This window comes from Raphanus sativus, unplaced genomic scaffold (assembly GCF_000801105.2).
Source record: "Raphanus sativus cultivar WK10039 unplaced genomic scaffold, ASM80110v3 Scaffold0184, whole genome shotgun sequence".
Taxonomy (NCBI): Eukaryota; Viridiplantae; Streptophyta; class Magnoliopsida; order Brassicales; family Brassicaceae; genus Raphanus; species Raphanus sativus.
Window position 1 is genome coordinate 13,035 of NW_026615504.1, and position 11,889 is coordinate 24,923.

Sequence of the window (11,889 nt, forward strand, 5' to 3'; positions counted from 1 at the left end):
GTACTTGAACAGCTGGAATAACTAATCTAGAAACAAGTGAATGGACATGGAAACACTTAAACAAATCAAGTATTTGACAAAACAAATAACCATTTAAAGTATAAAAAGATTTACTATATCATATATATGTATGATAAAAATAGAATATGTATTATTCTATAAAACATTGGAGTAAAATTTGTATATTGGATAAAAAACATCCCAAGCCCAAGAATAAAAATTAGTATTATAGCTCTGTTCGTTTAATAAACGCCGATCTAACATTAGAGACTGAAATTTAAAGAAAGAAAGAAAGAACTTAATAAAATGTGAAAAAAGAATAGATGCGCATCCATATTTTTCAATGGCACAGAAGATTAAAAAAAAAAAGATAAAACAGTGATGCTAGTTATTTCAGCGGCATAAATATTACCTGATTCCATCAATTATTCTAACATATGTTTCTCTTTTTTCCTTCACAGTGATCAGAATAGAAAAAAATATAAACAAATTTCAGTCACTAGTGTTGATGATCGCACCTTTTTTTTATTTTAGGTTTGATTTAACATGTATTATAGTTGAGTTACATTTTTTGAGTTAGACCCTTTGTAAAATTGCTAACTCAAAACTTAAACCAATAAAAGTTGAGTTACAAAATTAATTGGGTCTCTATCTAACAAAAAAAAAATGAGTTTTCAAAACTGACTTATGTAAAGTACGGTTAGTTATTAGTTTATTACGTTCGTAGTTTTCATTTTGCTTTGTAAATTTTAAATAATATTATTTATGGATTCCACAATTGTATTAACTTTAAGCTTATTTTTGTTTGAAGATTGCAATCATGATTTAGAATGAACATTTATAAAAAAATTGTTATTATTATACATTTAGTTTAAATTTCATGCTATTATTGTTATTTCATTAGTTTATTTTACTATTGATATTAAAATAAATAGTATTAGTATTGATCATAATGTTAAGAAAATAATATATATTGAATATTATTTTAAAAAAATTTATACTAATTTAGAATATGCATTTTAATTTATTTATTTTTAAAATATTTTAATGGTTCATTGGTCTTTAATAATATTTTTCACTATCTTGGTCAAAAAATAATATTTTCACTATTTATACGTTTATACATTCAATTTCTTTATTAAAAACCTATACTGTAACTTTTACATCAAAAATGCTACCAGTATAAGTTTTAATAAAATGACTAGATTCTGACCTGCCCTTATAAAAGGCGGATATATTTTTTTGTTTTAGATTTTTTTATTATTTCAAGAAATTTAATTTTTATATGTTGTTAACATTAATTAAATTTATCATGTGTATTGTTCTGGAAAAATTTTCGTGGTCATTATTTTTGTTAGAAATAAAATAAAAAGTGATAAACACAAAATAAAAAATGCTTGGAAAGAGAAGATGGTAAATGTTTTTGGTATAGAAAATATAATTGGTTAGAGTTGAATAATAATAATTACATACAATTATAAAAAGTAGGTTGAAATAGGTAATATTCCAAATGATAATAGGCAATAATTTTTTTAGTAAATATTGTAGTTAGCGAAAATGTAGGTGATAGTTTGGATATAGCTATTCACAATATCTCATTTAATATATAATTTAGGAATAAAAGAAGATAAATTGTTAGAAAATATTAAAAGAAATATTCTTGGTTACATCGTACTTTTACAAATAAACTATATTGGTATGATAGCAATATTTGTAAATTTAAATGACAATCGAATTTACTTTGGTAACTGTTTTGAGTATATAAAGTTTAGTTTTAAATTAAGGAAACTCATTTTCTACCTAGACAGTTAACGGAAATTTAGTTAGGTTTAATTTAGGAAAACATTTAATTGCTGGAAAAAGATAATATTTCTAAACAATAAATTAATTAAATTCTAAATGGCATTGAGTGGTAAATATTGTGCAACTTTAAGAGTTATTTTCTATGTGTACTTCAGTTTTAATAGATTACTAGATCTTGACCCGCCCAACCGGGCGGGTATTTATTTTATGTTTTTAGATTTGTTTTATTTATAAATGATATATTTATAATATTTAAACATAGATTGAAAATTAACATTTTTAGTTATAATAAAAATTAAAAGTTTAAAAAAATATTTTGATATAAATTTTAAATTCCGAATTAAAATAATATAGAGATGGGTCATAATTTTTGAAAATTCTAAAATCTTAGCATTATTAATAAAAAATAAAATAATTTATAAATAAATAAAATATGTAAACATATTTGAAATTAAAATAAATTTGTTAAAAAAAAATCTGACGCCATTGTTGTTTATAGTTTAACCCGTGGCTGTATAAATATTTGTTTTCACTTCAATTTTTTTCTTTGTTCTAATGATAATATCTATATATATATATAAATTAATATGTATTACATAATTGTTAGTATAACATTTTAAAACAAAAAAATTATTTATTACTTTAAATAATTATATTATATGATTTTATTCGTCTATTATATCACAGTGTATCATATAAAAATCTAATATTTATAACTAATTGGACGTATATTATAAAAGTGTTATACTAACAATTTATAAATAAAATATTTTATATGATATATAAATTGATTTTGATGTGTGATTTTTATTTTATTATTTTTATTAATAAGTATTGAAAAATATTTAATGTCAACAAAAAAATTTATAAGGAAATTTATTTTGGTTAAGATTCATTCTATTAAAGAAATCTATTATTTAAATTAAGAAAAGACATTAAATACTTAAATCTATCATTTAAATAAGGAAAATACAAAATTCTCTACTATCTTTGTTACCAAACAAAATTTAATTTTTTTAAACTCCTATCCCTATTACCAAACAAAAGCTTAAAGTACTTCTACTTTAATAAGATAGATAGATAACTTTTATTTTTACTGCAAACTTACCGTTAAACTTACAGTTTCTACTACATAATTTCTACATCGAACCGATCGGAGAGGTTCGTAATAATTGAGTAAGAGTAGGGGTAGTATTGTAATTTCAAATAGAAAAATTGTCAGCTTCTGATATTTTTTTTGATTGCCTTCGCCCAGACTCGTCTTTGCTCCCTCCACGCTTCAGATCCGAGTTTGGGAGAAAGAAGCTCTATCTATCTATCTATCTATCTCCTTAACTTTGTCTTCTCTTGGCGATCAACTCGTTCCCCAGCCAATCAGGTCAAAACTCGATCCCACATTTTCCTGCGTTCTCGTTGGTTTGATTTCTTTTCGAGTGATCGATCGGATCCTTATTTTTGTTCCTTGATCGTCTGATTCAATCGACTTTGAAAAAAATATAGGAATTGCATTTGCTACTCTGATCTGTGTTTGACATTTCATTGATGCTTTCCATTCAAATTGATAACACGATGATGACGAATGTCTTATCAGATCTTCCGCCTGTGGTTTCATGTCATCTGCTTATTGGTTGTTGTTCTATTTACATTCGTAGGGATTCGAAATCAGTGGTGTTAAGTTTCTCAACTATCTATTATGGATCAAGCGGAACTATCTATGGAGCAGGTTGGTGATTTTGATGTTATTTTCCACTTGACTTTTGTAATCAAATGAATCAGGAATTCTAAGGTGTAGGATTTCGTAGGACATACGCAACTATAGATTTTGACTTTGCATTGTAAAACTTTTTTTTTTTAATATTGACAAGTTCATGTGAGATCTTTGTGGCTTTGACTACTTAGAAATGTTAGTGATGTGTTTTCATCAGATGTTGTCAGTGTCCAGTTGTAACGTAAAAGCTGACAAACATTGTGGTGGTTTTTTACTTGTAGTTTTGCAGTATTTAATTTTTCTCTTGTTAATTTTACCTTGCAGGTATTGAAAAGGGACATTCCATGGGAGACTTACATGACAACTAAGCTCATTTCAGCTACTGGTCTGCAGCTCTTAAGGCGCTTTGATAAAAAGTCTGAAAGTGCAAGGGCACAGTTGCTCGATGAAGTAATTCCTCTTCTTCTTTTTCTTTCTCATTTCAAACAGTTTACAGACACTGACTGGAGTCGCTTTCTCTGTGTTATTAGTGGTTGAAGTTGTATAATGACATTTACCTTGTCATTATCAAATGATTTTTTTTTGCAGGATGGTCCAGCCTATGTTCATCTGTTCGTTACCATCTTACGTGATATATTCAAGGAGGAAACAGTCGAATATGTTTTGGCTTTGATTTATGAGATGGTCTCAGGTAAAAAACAAAACCTGAATGTATTTTTTTTTTGCATCTCCTTGTCATCGTTTTAGATCCGACTATTATTAATGCATCATCTGTTTTTTTTCCAGCTAACCCTACCCGAGCTCGGTTATTCCATGATGAATCTTTGGCACATGAGGATACTTACGAGCCTTTCTTGAGGTGAGTCCCTATGCTAATTGTGACTGTAATTTGGTTTCCAAGGCAAGTACTGTTTATGAATTTATTTTCTTGCTCTTTCTGCTTTGGAAAGAGTATAGAACGTGTTGCACTTTTCCCATTCTCTTACTTGACACATTAATGTGTCAGATTATTTACAATTTTCCTTAGAAAGTTGAAACATATGCATCACTCATTGAGGGAAACTGCTTTCAATTGTAATATTTCTTGATTTTGGCTGTTTATCTTCAAAGGTATGCTAGCTAAAAGATATATCCTCTTTCAGGTTGCTGTCGAAGGGAAATTGGTTCATTCAAGAAAAAAGCTGCAAGATCCTTGCCTGGATAATAAGGTAGTGTAGAGTTCAATACTGATTATCATACTTTAAAAAACAGTCTCTAACATAAACTATCATTTACTTGACGGGTCTTGCTTTTATTTTAACATACAGTGCTAGGCCAAAACCTGTTATTGCTAATGGAGAAGCCTCTGCTTCTAAGAAATCTATTACTACAATTGATGATGTACTCAATGGGTTGGTGGAGTGGCTTTGTGCCCAGGTTTTTTTTTTTTCTCATTTATGTTAGCCTTGCATTGTTTTTTAAGTGGCAGTGATTCTTGAAAGCTTTTGAGGTCCATCATAGGTTTCATAATCCTTAATTTTGAAATGCAGTTGAGGCAACCTTCTCACCCTACTCGTGGTGCTCCAGTTGCAATCAATTGCTTGTCGACACTGCTTAAGGAATCTGTTGTCAGATCATCCTTTGTTCAGGCGGATGGTGTGAAGTTACTTGTCCCTTTAATCTCACCAGCATCGACTCAGCAGTCTATCCAGGTAACTGTATATTTGGTGGAGGTAGTTTTAAGTGAACGTGTTACGTGTCCACCAAAGCTGTAGTGAAGTATTGCAGCTTTCGTATTATGCAAAGTCTTTGGTTAAAAGGCAGTGATTTGACAGACACTCAGGGTGAAGCCCGTTTTTATTTTTAAATGAATACTAAAGCTGTAGATTTATATTACTTCCTATTTATAAAGTGTTGGCTGGATAAAATTGTAACCATTAGATAGTTCTCTTTCAGTTAGGCATTTAGTCATAATGTCTCAGTAACTAATTCTTGTGATTTTTATGCTCTCGACCAACAGCTTCTCTACGAAACCTGTGTCTGCATCTGGCTTCTGTCCTATTATGAACCAGCAATAGAGTACTTGGCAACATCGAGGACAATGCAAAGGCTCACGGAAGTGGTTAAGAGCTCGACTAAGGAAAAGGTGAGCTATGTGTGACTCGGTCATTGCTATCCTGCAATTAGTTAAAATTTCATATGACATTGGTTTGGTTGGTCATTCAGAGTCCGTGTCTGCTATACAAGATTGTTTGTTTCTCGTATATGTTTTGGATCATTAATTTGCATAATTGCTGTTCGATGCACTTATTATGTTTTCTCTGACGGTATTTTGTCTTATAGGTTGTCAGGGTGGTCATATTGACATTCAGGAACTTGCTTCCAAAAGGTACATTTGGTGCCCAGATGGTTGATCTTGGACTCCCACATATCATCCACAGTCTGAAAACACAAGCATGGAGTGACGAGGTTAGACAAGTTAAATACAAATCTGAGTACTGCTTATTAGCGTTATTATTGAACAACATGACATGAGAATATCTGGTTAATTTATTGATTCCTACACCATGGGATACGTATTAGTAATATGCCTTGTTGCAAGCATTTCCATTTTTAAGCTGTTTACCTCTGAATTTTGGAAGGACTTGTTGGATGCACTGAACCAACTAGAGGAAGGGCTAAAAGACAAGATCAGGAAGCTGAGTTCCTTTGACAAATATAAGCAAGAGGTTCTTCTTGGCCATCTTGACTGGAACCCCATGCACAAAGAGGCCAATTTCTGGCGTGAGAATGTCACTTGCTTTGAGGAGAATGACTTCCAGGTATTCGTTTTTTTTGTTCCTCTCTCCTCAACAACCACCAAGTGTAGGGCTAAATCATTGCAACAAACTAACCATTTGTTTTGTTAAAACTTATGGATGCAGATACTCAGGGTTCTCCTCACAATCCTGGACACGTCAAGTGATCCAAGATCGTTGGCGGTGGCATGCTATGATCTCTCACAGTTCATACAGTACCATGCAGCGGGGAGAGTGATTGTCACAGACCTCAAGGCGAAAGAACGAGTGATGAAATTGATGAGCCATGAGAACGCTGAGGTTACCAAGAACGCTCTCTTGTGCATTCAGAGGCTTCTCCTCGGGGCTAAGTACGCCAGCTTCTTGCAAGCTTGATGGGACTTCAATGTTTCTTTCTATATATGGAAAGCAACCAAACAGACACAGACTGCATTTCCTTTTTTTCCCTGTGGTATTTGTTGTTCACTCCAAACAAAACCTGCCCCAACTCCTGCCTCTGCTTCTTGTCTTTCAGTTTTACATTCCAAGACCATCTCTTTATTATTTGTCCAGGAAAAATCTGCCGTGTGTATGCTCTCTGCGGTGTTTTTTTCCTTCTGTATTTATTTATTTAATAAGGCCTTGAGGAATGCTATTGTTACAGACAGCAGTTTTGGGCCAGCTTGTCGTTATGACTCGTGAGCATTTCAGTGTAATACAGATGATATACATGGCCGCATCTTCGATTTACTTTAGTTGCATAGGTTCAAGCACTCTCTACTAGCGGTTACTTTGATTTACTTCGAGTTGACACAATCAAAATTCAGAGCAAAAAGAAAACTAATGAGGGATTTCATTCTGATGAAAGTAGAGTTTTTATGAGAGAAGAATCTTAGATACAACAAAATGATGACAATAAACAGATGTGGGGGGGGGGGGGGGGAGCTTTTATCAGTTTTTGGAAGAAGACTGGAAGATGAAAACCGCAGTTAGAACACCAACCAATGCTGTAACAGCCAAAGCAACGGTAGGCAATGGACTTGCTACCCCAAAGTTCTGAACAAAACAACCAAGCAACGACATAGTATTTAGTTTAAAACTAAAACTCTAAGTTCTTTATGGTTTTTTTCAGAAGAAGGGAGTTTTGATGTAGAGTTACCTCAAGAAGTCCTTTACCGGTAGCGATCTCAACAGAAATGGCGACAGCAAAACCAATCATAGCGCCACGACCAAGCCATATGTCCAAACCGCTGCCTCCTTCTGAACTTTGCTCGCTTCTGATGGAAACTGAAGCTCCTCCTCTGCTTCCACTTCTTACTCTTCCACGAGTCACTCTCAAGTTCAATGGCACTGAAACAGAGACAGAAACACCAAAATCTCAAAATTAAAGGAAATAAAGTTCCGTTCTTTTTATTTTGGATTAATCTGATTTTTTACACCAATACAGAGAGAGCCAGATAACAAATGAGCAATCCAGTTGGTAAAATGAATTCGAAACATACAAAGTTTCAGCTAAGGAATAAGGAAGACGTACAAAGAGGAGAACCAGAAGCGAAGGTGGATCGGCTTCCAGCAAGCTGCGGTACATGAACCCTACAAGGGTTTGTGATTCTTCCTAGCTTTATGGCTCCAGGATCTGTGCAAAGTATAAAATCCGAAACTAGTCAAACACATGATACAGAGGCTAGTATTAGAAGAAGAAGCGTACTGAAGAGAGAAAGACTACTGGAAAGAGAAAAGGCGAGAGACGCAGATACTTGAGATAAGGCCATGATATTCCTTCTATTGCAGAGATCTTTCGCTGTTAATATCCAATTCGCGCCACCTTCTTACTGCTTCGTCCTCCTTATCAATTAGTCGCAGAAATATCTGTTCGAGCTGGCGACACGTGTTTTCTCTCCACTCATTAACTTCATATCTTATCCAAACGACAGCGTTTAAACATTTTATCCAAACCGGACTATCTAGACTAAACCAAAACGAACCATTGTTAATTTACTTTGGGTTGGTTGAATTGATGTTGTTTTATTTATATGGCAGTTTAATTCGAAACATCATGTAATAACATGCTCAACTCAATGATTACATGAGGATGCAAACCATCTTTTGTATTGTTTCTCCATAAAACTGAAGAAATAAGCACTCAGAATAATGAGAGAACCATTGAGTTGAAACATCAAAGAAGACTACTACAGTTCTCAACATTACCAAAACTGTGTAATAAAAAGCCATAAGATAACATTATTGCCTTAACCCAACAAACTCAAAACACCCTTCATCAAAACTCCTCACATTCAAAATTCAATAAGCCAACACACACACACACCAAACTTAGACCTTGAGGAAAACAAACTCCTCCACCGCTGGGATCTCCCCAATCTTCTTAAGCGTCTCCTTGCTCGGCTGATCATCAACACCAATCGCCATGATCGCTTGCTTCCTCGGTGCTATCCTTCCAACGCTCATGAAGTTCACATTCACGTTAGACTCTCCAAGTATGCTCCCCACCGTCCCTATCATACCTGGTTGATCCACCTGCCTACACAGTATGATACTACCTTCAAGAGTCACATCCACCTCAAACGATCCAACCTTCGTCAAATGCGGAACTCCGTCTTTAACCTTTCCTTCCACTCTCACCTCTCCTGATTCCGACAACGAGCTCGCGAATTTTGACTCCACATTTCCTAGCTGGACGGTTATCGTCTCCAACGGGTTCTCTGGTGACCCGTCCAAGAGCACACGTTCCTCCGAGAGTCTCAGACCTCTCTGCTTCGCTGTGAAGTCGGCGTTGACCAAGTTGACGTACACGTCAGAGATCGGCTCGATGATTCCCTTGGTGATCATGGCTCGTAGAAGTCTTGTGTCTAGATCGTCAGTGGCTCGTGCTGACGTGTACGAGACTTTCACGTTCTTCACGCCGCTTCCTCCAGCCACTAGTTGCACCGCTAGTCTCCCTAGCTTCTCGGCTAGTAGCACATATGGTTTCAGCTCGGTCAGAACCTGAGGATAGAAACATATCATGTAAGCTTGACTGCTTGAGCAAAATAATAAAATATATATATTTGAAATATGAAACTGCTATTCTCTAACCAACTTGCAACAGCTCTAATCAGCTACATTCAGTCCTATGCTAGCTTAACTTTATCAAAGGTTATCATAATCTCATTAAATTTAATTTAAAATGAATTTAAATTTACTGTATTAAAACGAATTTGTTATATATTGAAAATGAATTTAAATTTAAAGATTATGTAATATTAAACAAGAAGAGGCCAAGACGTTTGTATCTTTTGAATCTGATGAAGCAAAACAACTAATGTGCTCACCTCAGCAGAAACCATAGGTGCATTGACAGCAGTAGCAGCAAGCTCACCATTCAGAGCACCAACAACAGCTTCAGCAATTTCAATGGCAACTCCTTCCTATCAAACCCAAAACACAAACTAAATAACAGAAGCCAAACACCAAAAACATTGTTATAAATCATGTCATAACAAAAAAAAAATTGCACACCTGAGCTTCCATTGTGCTAGCTCCAAGATGAGGTGTGACAGTGACTCTCTCATGCTGCACTAAAGGACTATCTTTAGCCGGCGGCTCTTTAGTGAAAACATCAAGCGCAGCCTGAGCAACAATACCAGCATCCAGAGCCCTCACTAACGCGTCTTCGTCTATAACACCTCCACGAGCAACATTAACAATACGAACTCCTTTCTTCATCTTGGCAAACGTTTCATCATTCAGTATCTTAGATGTTGCTGGCGTAAGAGGCATGTGCAAAGAAATGAAATCAGCGGTCGCTAAAGCTTCATCGAAGCTCACTAGATCAACACCGATGGCGTGTGCACGGTCGGCTGGCGCGTAGGGATCATGAGCAATGACACGCATGCCAAGACCTTTGGCACGACGAGCAACTTCTGTCCCAACTTTCCCGAATCCCATCACTGCAAGAGTCTTTCCAACGAGTGAGACACCTACGTACTTGTTCCTCTTCCACTCACCTGCGTTACAGAGAGATTCAAAGCACAAAATCTTTCAGACAAATTATCCTCAAAACTCAAAATGCTTTGCCCTACTTCCCTCAACAAGATTTAGCATAATACAACTAGGCTTGTAACCCAAGGCATCGTCAACAGTATCAAAAGAACAAAACCTAGTGCCATAAAAAACTGGTCTGGACTGCAAATCTTACTCAAACAGACTTCTTTTTCAAAGATTGGTCTGTTCACAATATTTATTAAATATTATATTTTTTTTTCAATTTATTGAATATTAATAATAACAATAATTAATATTGCATAAGTATAAAACTGACCGGCCTTAACGGACGCATCAGACTGTGCGACGTTCCTGGCCATGCCGGCCAAAAGCGCGATCCCATGCTCAGCGGCGGCGATCGTGTTAGCCGTCGGCGCGTTGACGACAAGACAACCAAACTCGGTGGCGGCGCTCAGATCCACGTTGTCGATCCCAACACCAGCGCGTCCAACGACCTTGAGACGTCCGCGAGAAGACTCGAACACCTCGCGACCAACCTTGGTTCCGCTCCTAACGATCAACGCGTCACAGAGGGAGATCTTGGCGTTGAGCTCCTCGGGAGTCAGGTTGTAAGAGCAGTCGACATTGGCGGAACCTTCCAAGAGCTTCACACCAGCCTCGCCGAGCTTCTCGGCGACGAGGATCGTTGGCTTGGATCCGTCTCCGGCGGTGCACGCCACGAGAACGAGACGGCGGCGAGGAGTGGGGAAAGCGACGGAAGCGGCGGATGGGAGAGGCGATCTGGAGGAGGAGGAGAGAGTCAAGCTCTTGAGGGGCTTGGTTGCGACGGAGATGGCGGAAGATGCGGCGGCTGACATTGCTACCGCCTTTTGTGGAGAGAGTGGTTAGTTGAGTAAAGTGGAGAGAGGAAGTGTTTTTGTTGTTGTTGGCACGAGAGGAGAGATCTAAAGTGATGGTTGTGTTTTTATAGCGGTTTGGTGTGATTGTGAGATATATTGGAGACGGCGGTGGAATCTCACGCGCCTTCGTGGAATATATAAGCGACTGCGCGGAGACATCAACTACAACAGCTTTTTGTCGGACCAAGACAGTCTAATCAAAGCTTTTTACCTGAATCTTTTAATTATGAGAACTATAGTGAACCTTTAAAAACATAATCATAATTTAATTTACTAATCGTTAAAGTTTATAAACACAAATAATGAATTGTTTAATTTTTTATTTACGCTGGTCTTGCGAGTGGGTTTACTTTTCAGGGTTGAGAATGGGGATTTGTAGTTTCCAAAAGTTTCGGCGAATAGAGTTGTGCATCTATTAAAGGAAAACTGGAAAACCAGTCAGAAAATATTGGCAACTTTGAGGAAAAGTCAAATTTATTTACATCTTCGTAGATTTTGGCACTGCAAAAATAGATCTTGAAGCCTTAACGTGGTGGGGTCTGGAAGATCATTGCTGCAATATTGATAAACACTCAACCCAAGGAAAAGACAAAACAAAATTGTTTTGCTTATTATTAGGAGCTGACTCAAATGAAAAAATCATATATGGAACAGCCAGTTATTAAGTCGAGTTCAAGAAAGAAAAAAAAAACAAGGAATTTTGGTGTACCTATAAAACACA

The 11,889-nt window shown here is 35.8% G+C and overlaps 3 protein-coding genes across 4 annotated transcripts; 1 reads left to right on the forward strand and 2 right to left on the reverse strand.

The window, feature by feature from the left end:
* The first annotated feature begins 3,024 nt into the window (after window positions 1-3,024).
* LOC130501396 (V-type proton ATPase subunit H-like) lies at window positions 3,025-7,040 on the forward strand. Its single transcript, XM_056996302.1, has 12 exons — window positions 3,025-3,181; window positions 3,456-3,526; window positions 3,836-3,961; window positions 4,100-4,202; window positions 4,298-4,370; window positions 4,654-4,719; window positions 4,819-4,927; window positions 5,041-5,202; window positions 5,511-5,636; window positions 5,834-5,959; window positions 6,133-6,312; window positions 6,415-7,040. Exons 2-12 carry the CDS (start codon window positions 3,497-3,499, stop codon window positions 6,661-6,663), a joined length of 1,350 nt encoding a protein of 449 aa, XP_056852282.1. The 5' UTR covers window positions 3,025-3,181; window positions 3,456-3,496; the 3' UTR covers window positions 6,664-7,040.
* Window positions 7,041-7,103: 63 nt separating this feature from the next.
* Window positions 7,104-8,154, reverse strand: LOC130494296 (stress enhanced protein 1, chloroplastic-like). Of its 2 annotated transcripts, none has more exons than XM_056996303.1 (4): window positions 7,994-8,154; window positions 7,802-7,903; window positions 7,427-7,617; window positions 7,104-7,323 (listed from the first exon to the last, which is right to left on the reverse strand). In XM_056996303.1, the coding sequence occupies exons 1-4, from the start codon at window positions 8,037-8,039 to the stop codon at window positions 7,219-7,221; spliced, it is 444 nt and encodes a 147-aa protein (XP_056852283.1). In that variant the 5' UTR covers window positions 8,040-8,154; the 3' UTR covers window positions 7,104-7,218. The 2 variants fall into 2 exon arrangements, with proteins under 2 accessions (XP_056852283.1, XP_018471507.1); XM_018616005.2 differs by having other exon boundaries at window positions 7,976-8,128.
* Window positions 8,155-8,416: 262 nt separating this feature from the next.
* On the reverse strand, window positions 8,417-11,239 carry LOC130501395 (D-3-phosphoglycerate dehydrogenase 1, chloroplastic). Its single transcript, XM_056996301.1, has 4 exons — window positions 10,586-11,239; window positions 9,784-10,271; window positions 9,597-9,692; window positions 8,417-9,270 (listed from the first exon to the last, which is right to left on the reverse strand). The coding sequence occupies exons 1-4, from the start codon at window positions 11,124-11,126 to the stop codon at window positions 8,599-8,601; spliced, it is 1,797 nt and encodes a 598-aa protein (XP_056852281.1). The 5' UTR covers window positions 11,127-11,239; the 3' UTR covers window positions 8,417-8,598.
* Between the last annotated feature and the right edge of the window lie 650 nt (window positions 11,240-11,889).

Excerpts from the sequence above, each read along its gene's own strand:
- LOC130494296 (XM_018616005.2), bottom strand. The coding sequence starts at position 8,039 with ATGGCCTTATCTCAAGTATCTGCGTCTCTCGCCTTTTCTCTTTCCAGT. Across the intron at positions 7,904-7,975 it reads CAGTAGTCTTTCTCTCTTCA|ATCCTGGAGCCATAAAGCTA; the intron begins GTACGCTTCTTC and ends TACTTTGCACAG. Across the intron at positions 7,324-7,426 it reads CCGGTAAAGGACTTCTTGAG|AACTTTGGGGTAGCAAGTCC; the intron begins GTAACTCTACAT and ends TGTTTTGTTCAG.
- LOC130501395 (XM_056996301.1), bottom strand. The coding sequence starts at position 11,126 with ATGTCAGCCGCCGCATCTTCCGCCATCTCCGTCGCAACCAAGCCCCTC. Across the intron at positions 9,693-9,783 it reads CTAGCACAATGGAAGCTCAG|GAAGGAGTTGCCATTGAAAT; the intron begins GTGTGCAATTTT and ends TGGGTTTGATAG. Across the intron at positions 9,271-9,596 it reads CACCTATGGTTTCTGCTGAG|GTTCTGACCGAGCTGAAACC; the intron begins GTGAGCACATTA and ends TTCTATCCTCAG.
- LOC130501396 (XM_056996302.1), top strand. The coding sequence starts at position 3,497 with ATGGATCAAGCGGAACTATCTATGGAGCAG. Across the intron at positions 3,962-4,099 it reads GGGCACAGTTGCTCGATGAA|GATGGTCCAGCCTATGTTCA; the intron begins GTAATTCCTCTT and ends TTTTTTTTGCAG. Across the intron at positions 5,960-6,132 it reads CACAAGCATGGAGTGACGAG|GACTTGTTGGATGCACTGAA; the intron begins GTTAGACAAGTT and ends GAATTTTGGAAG.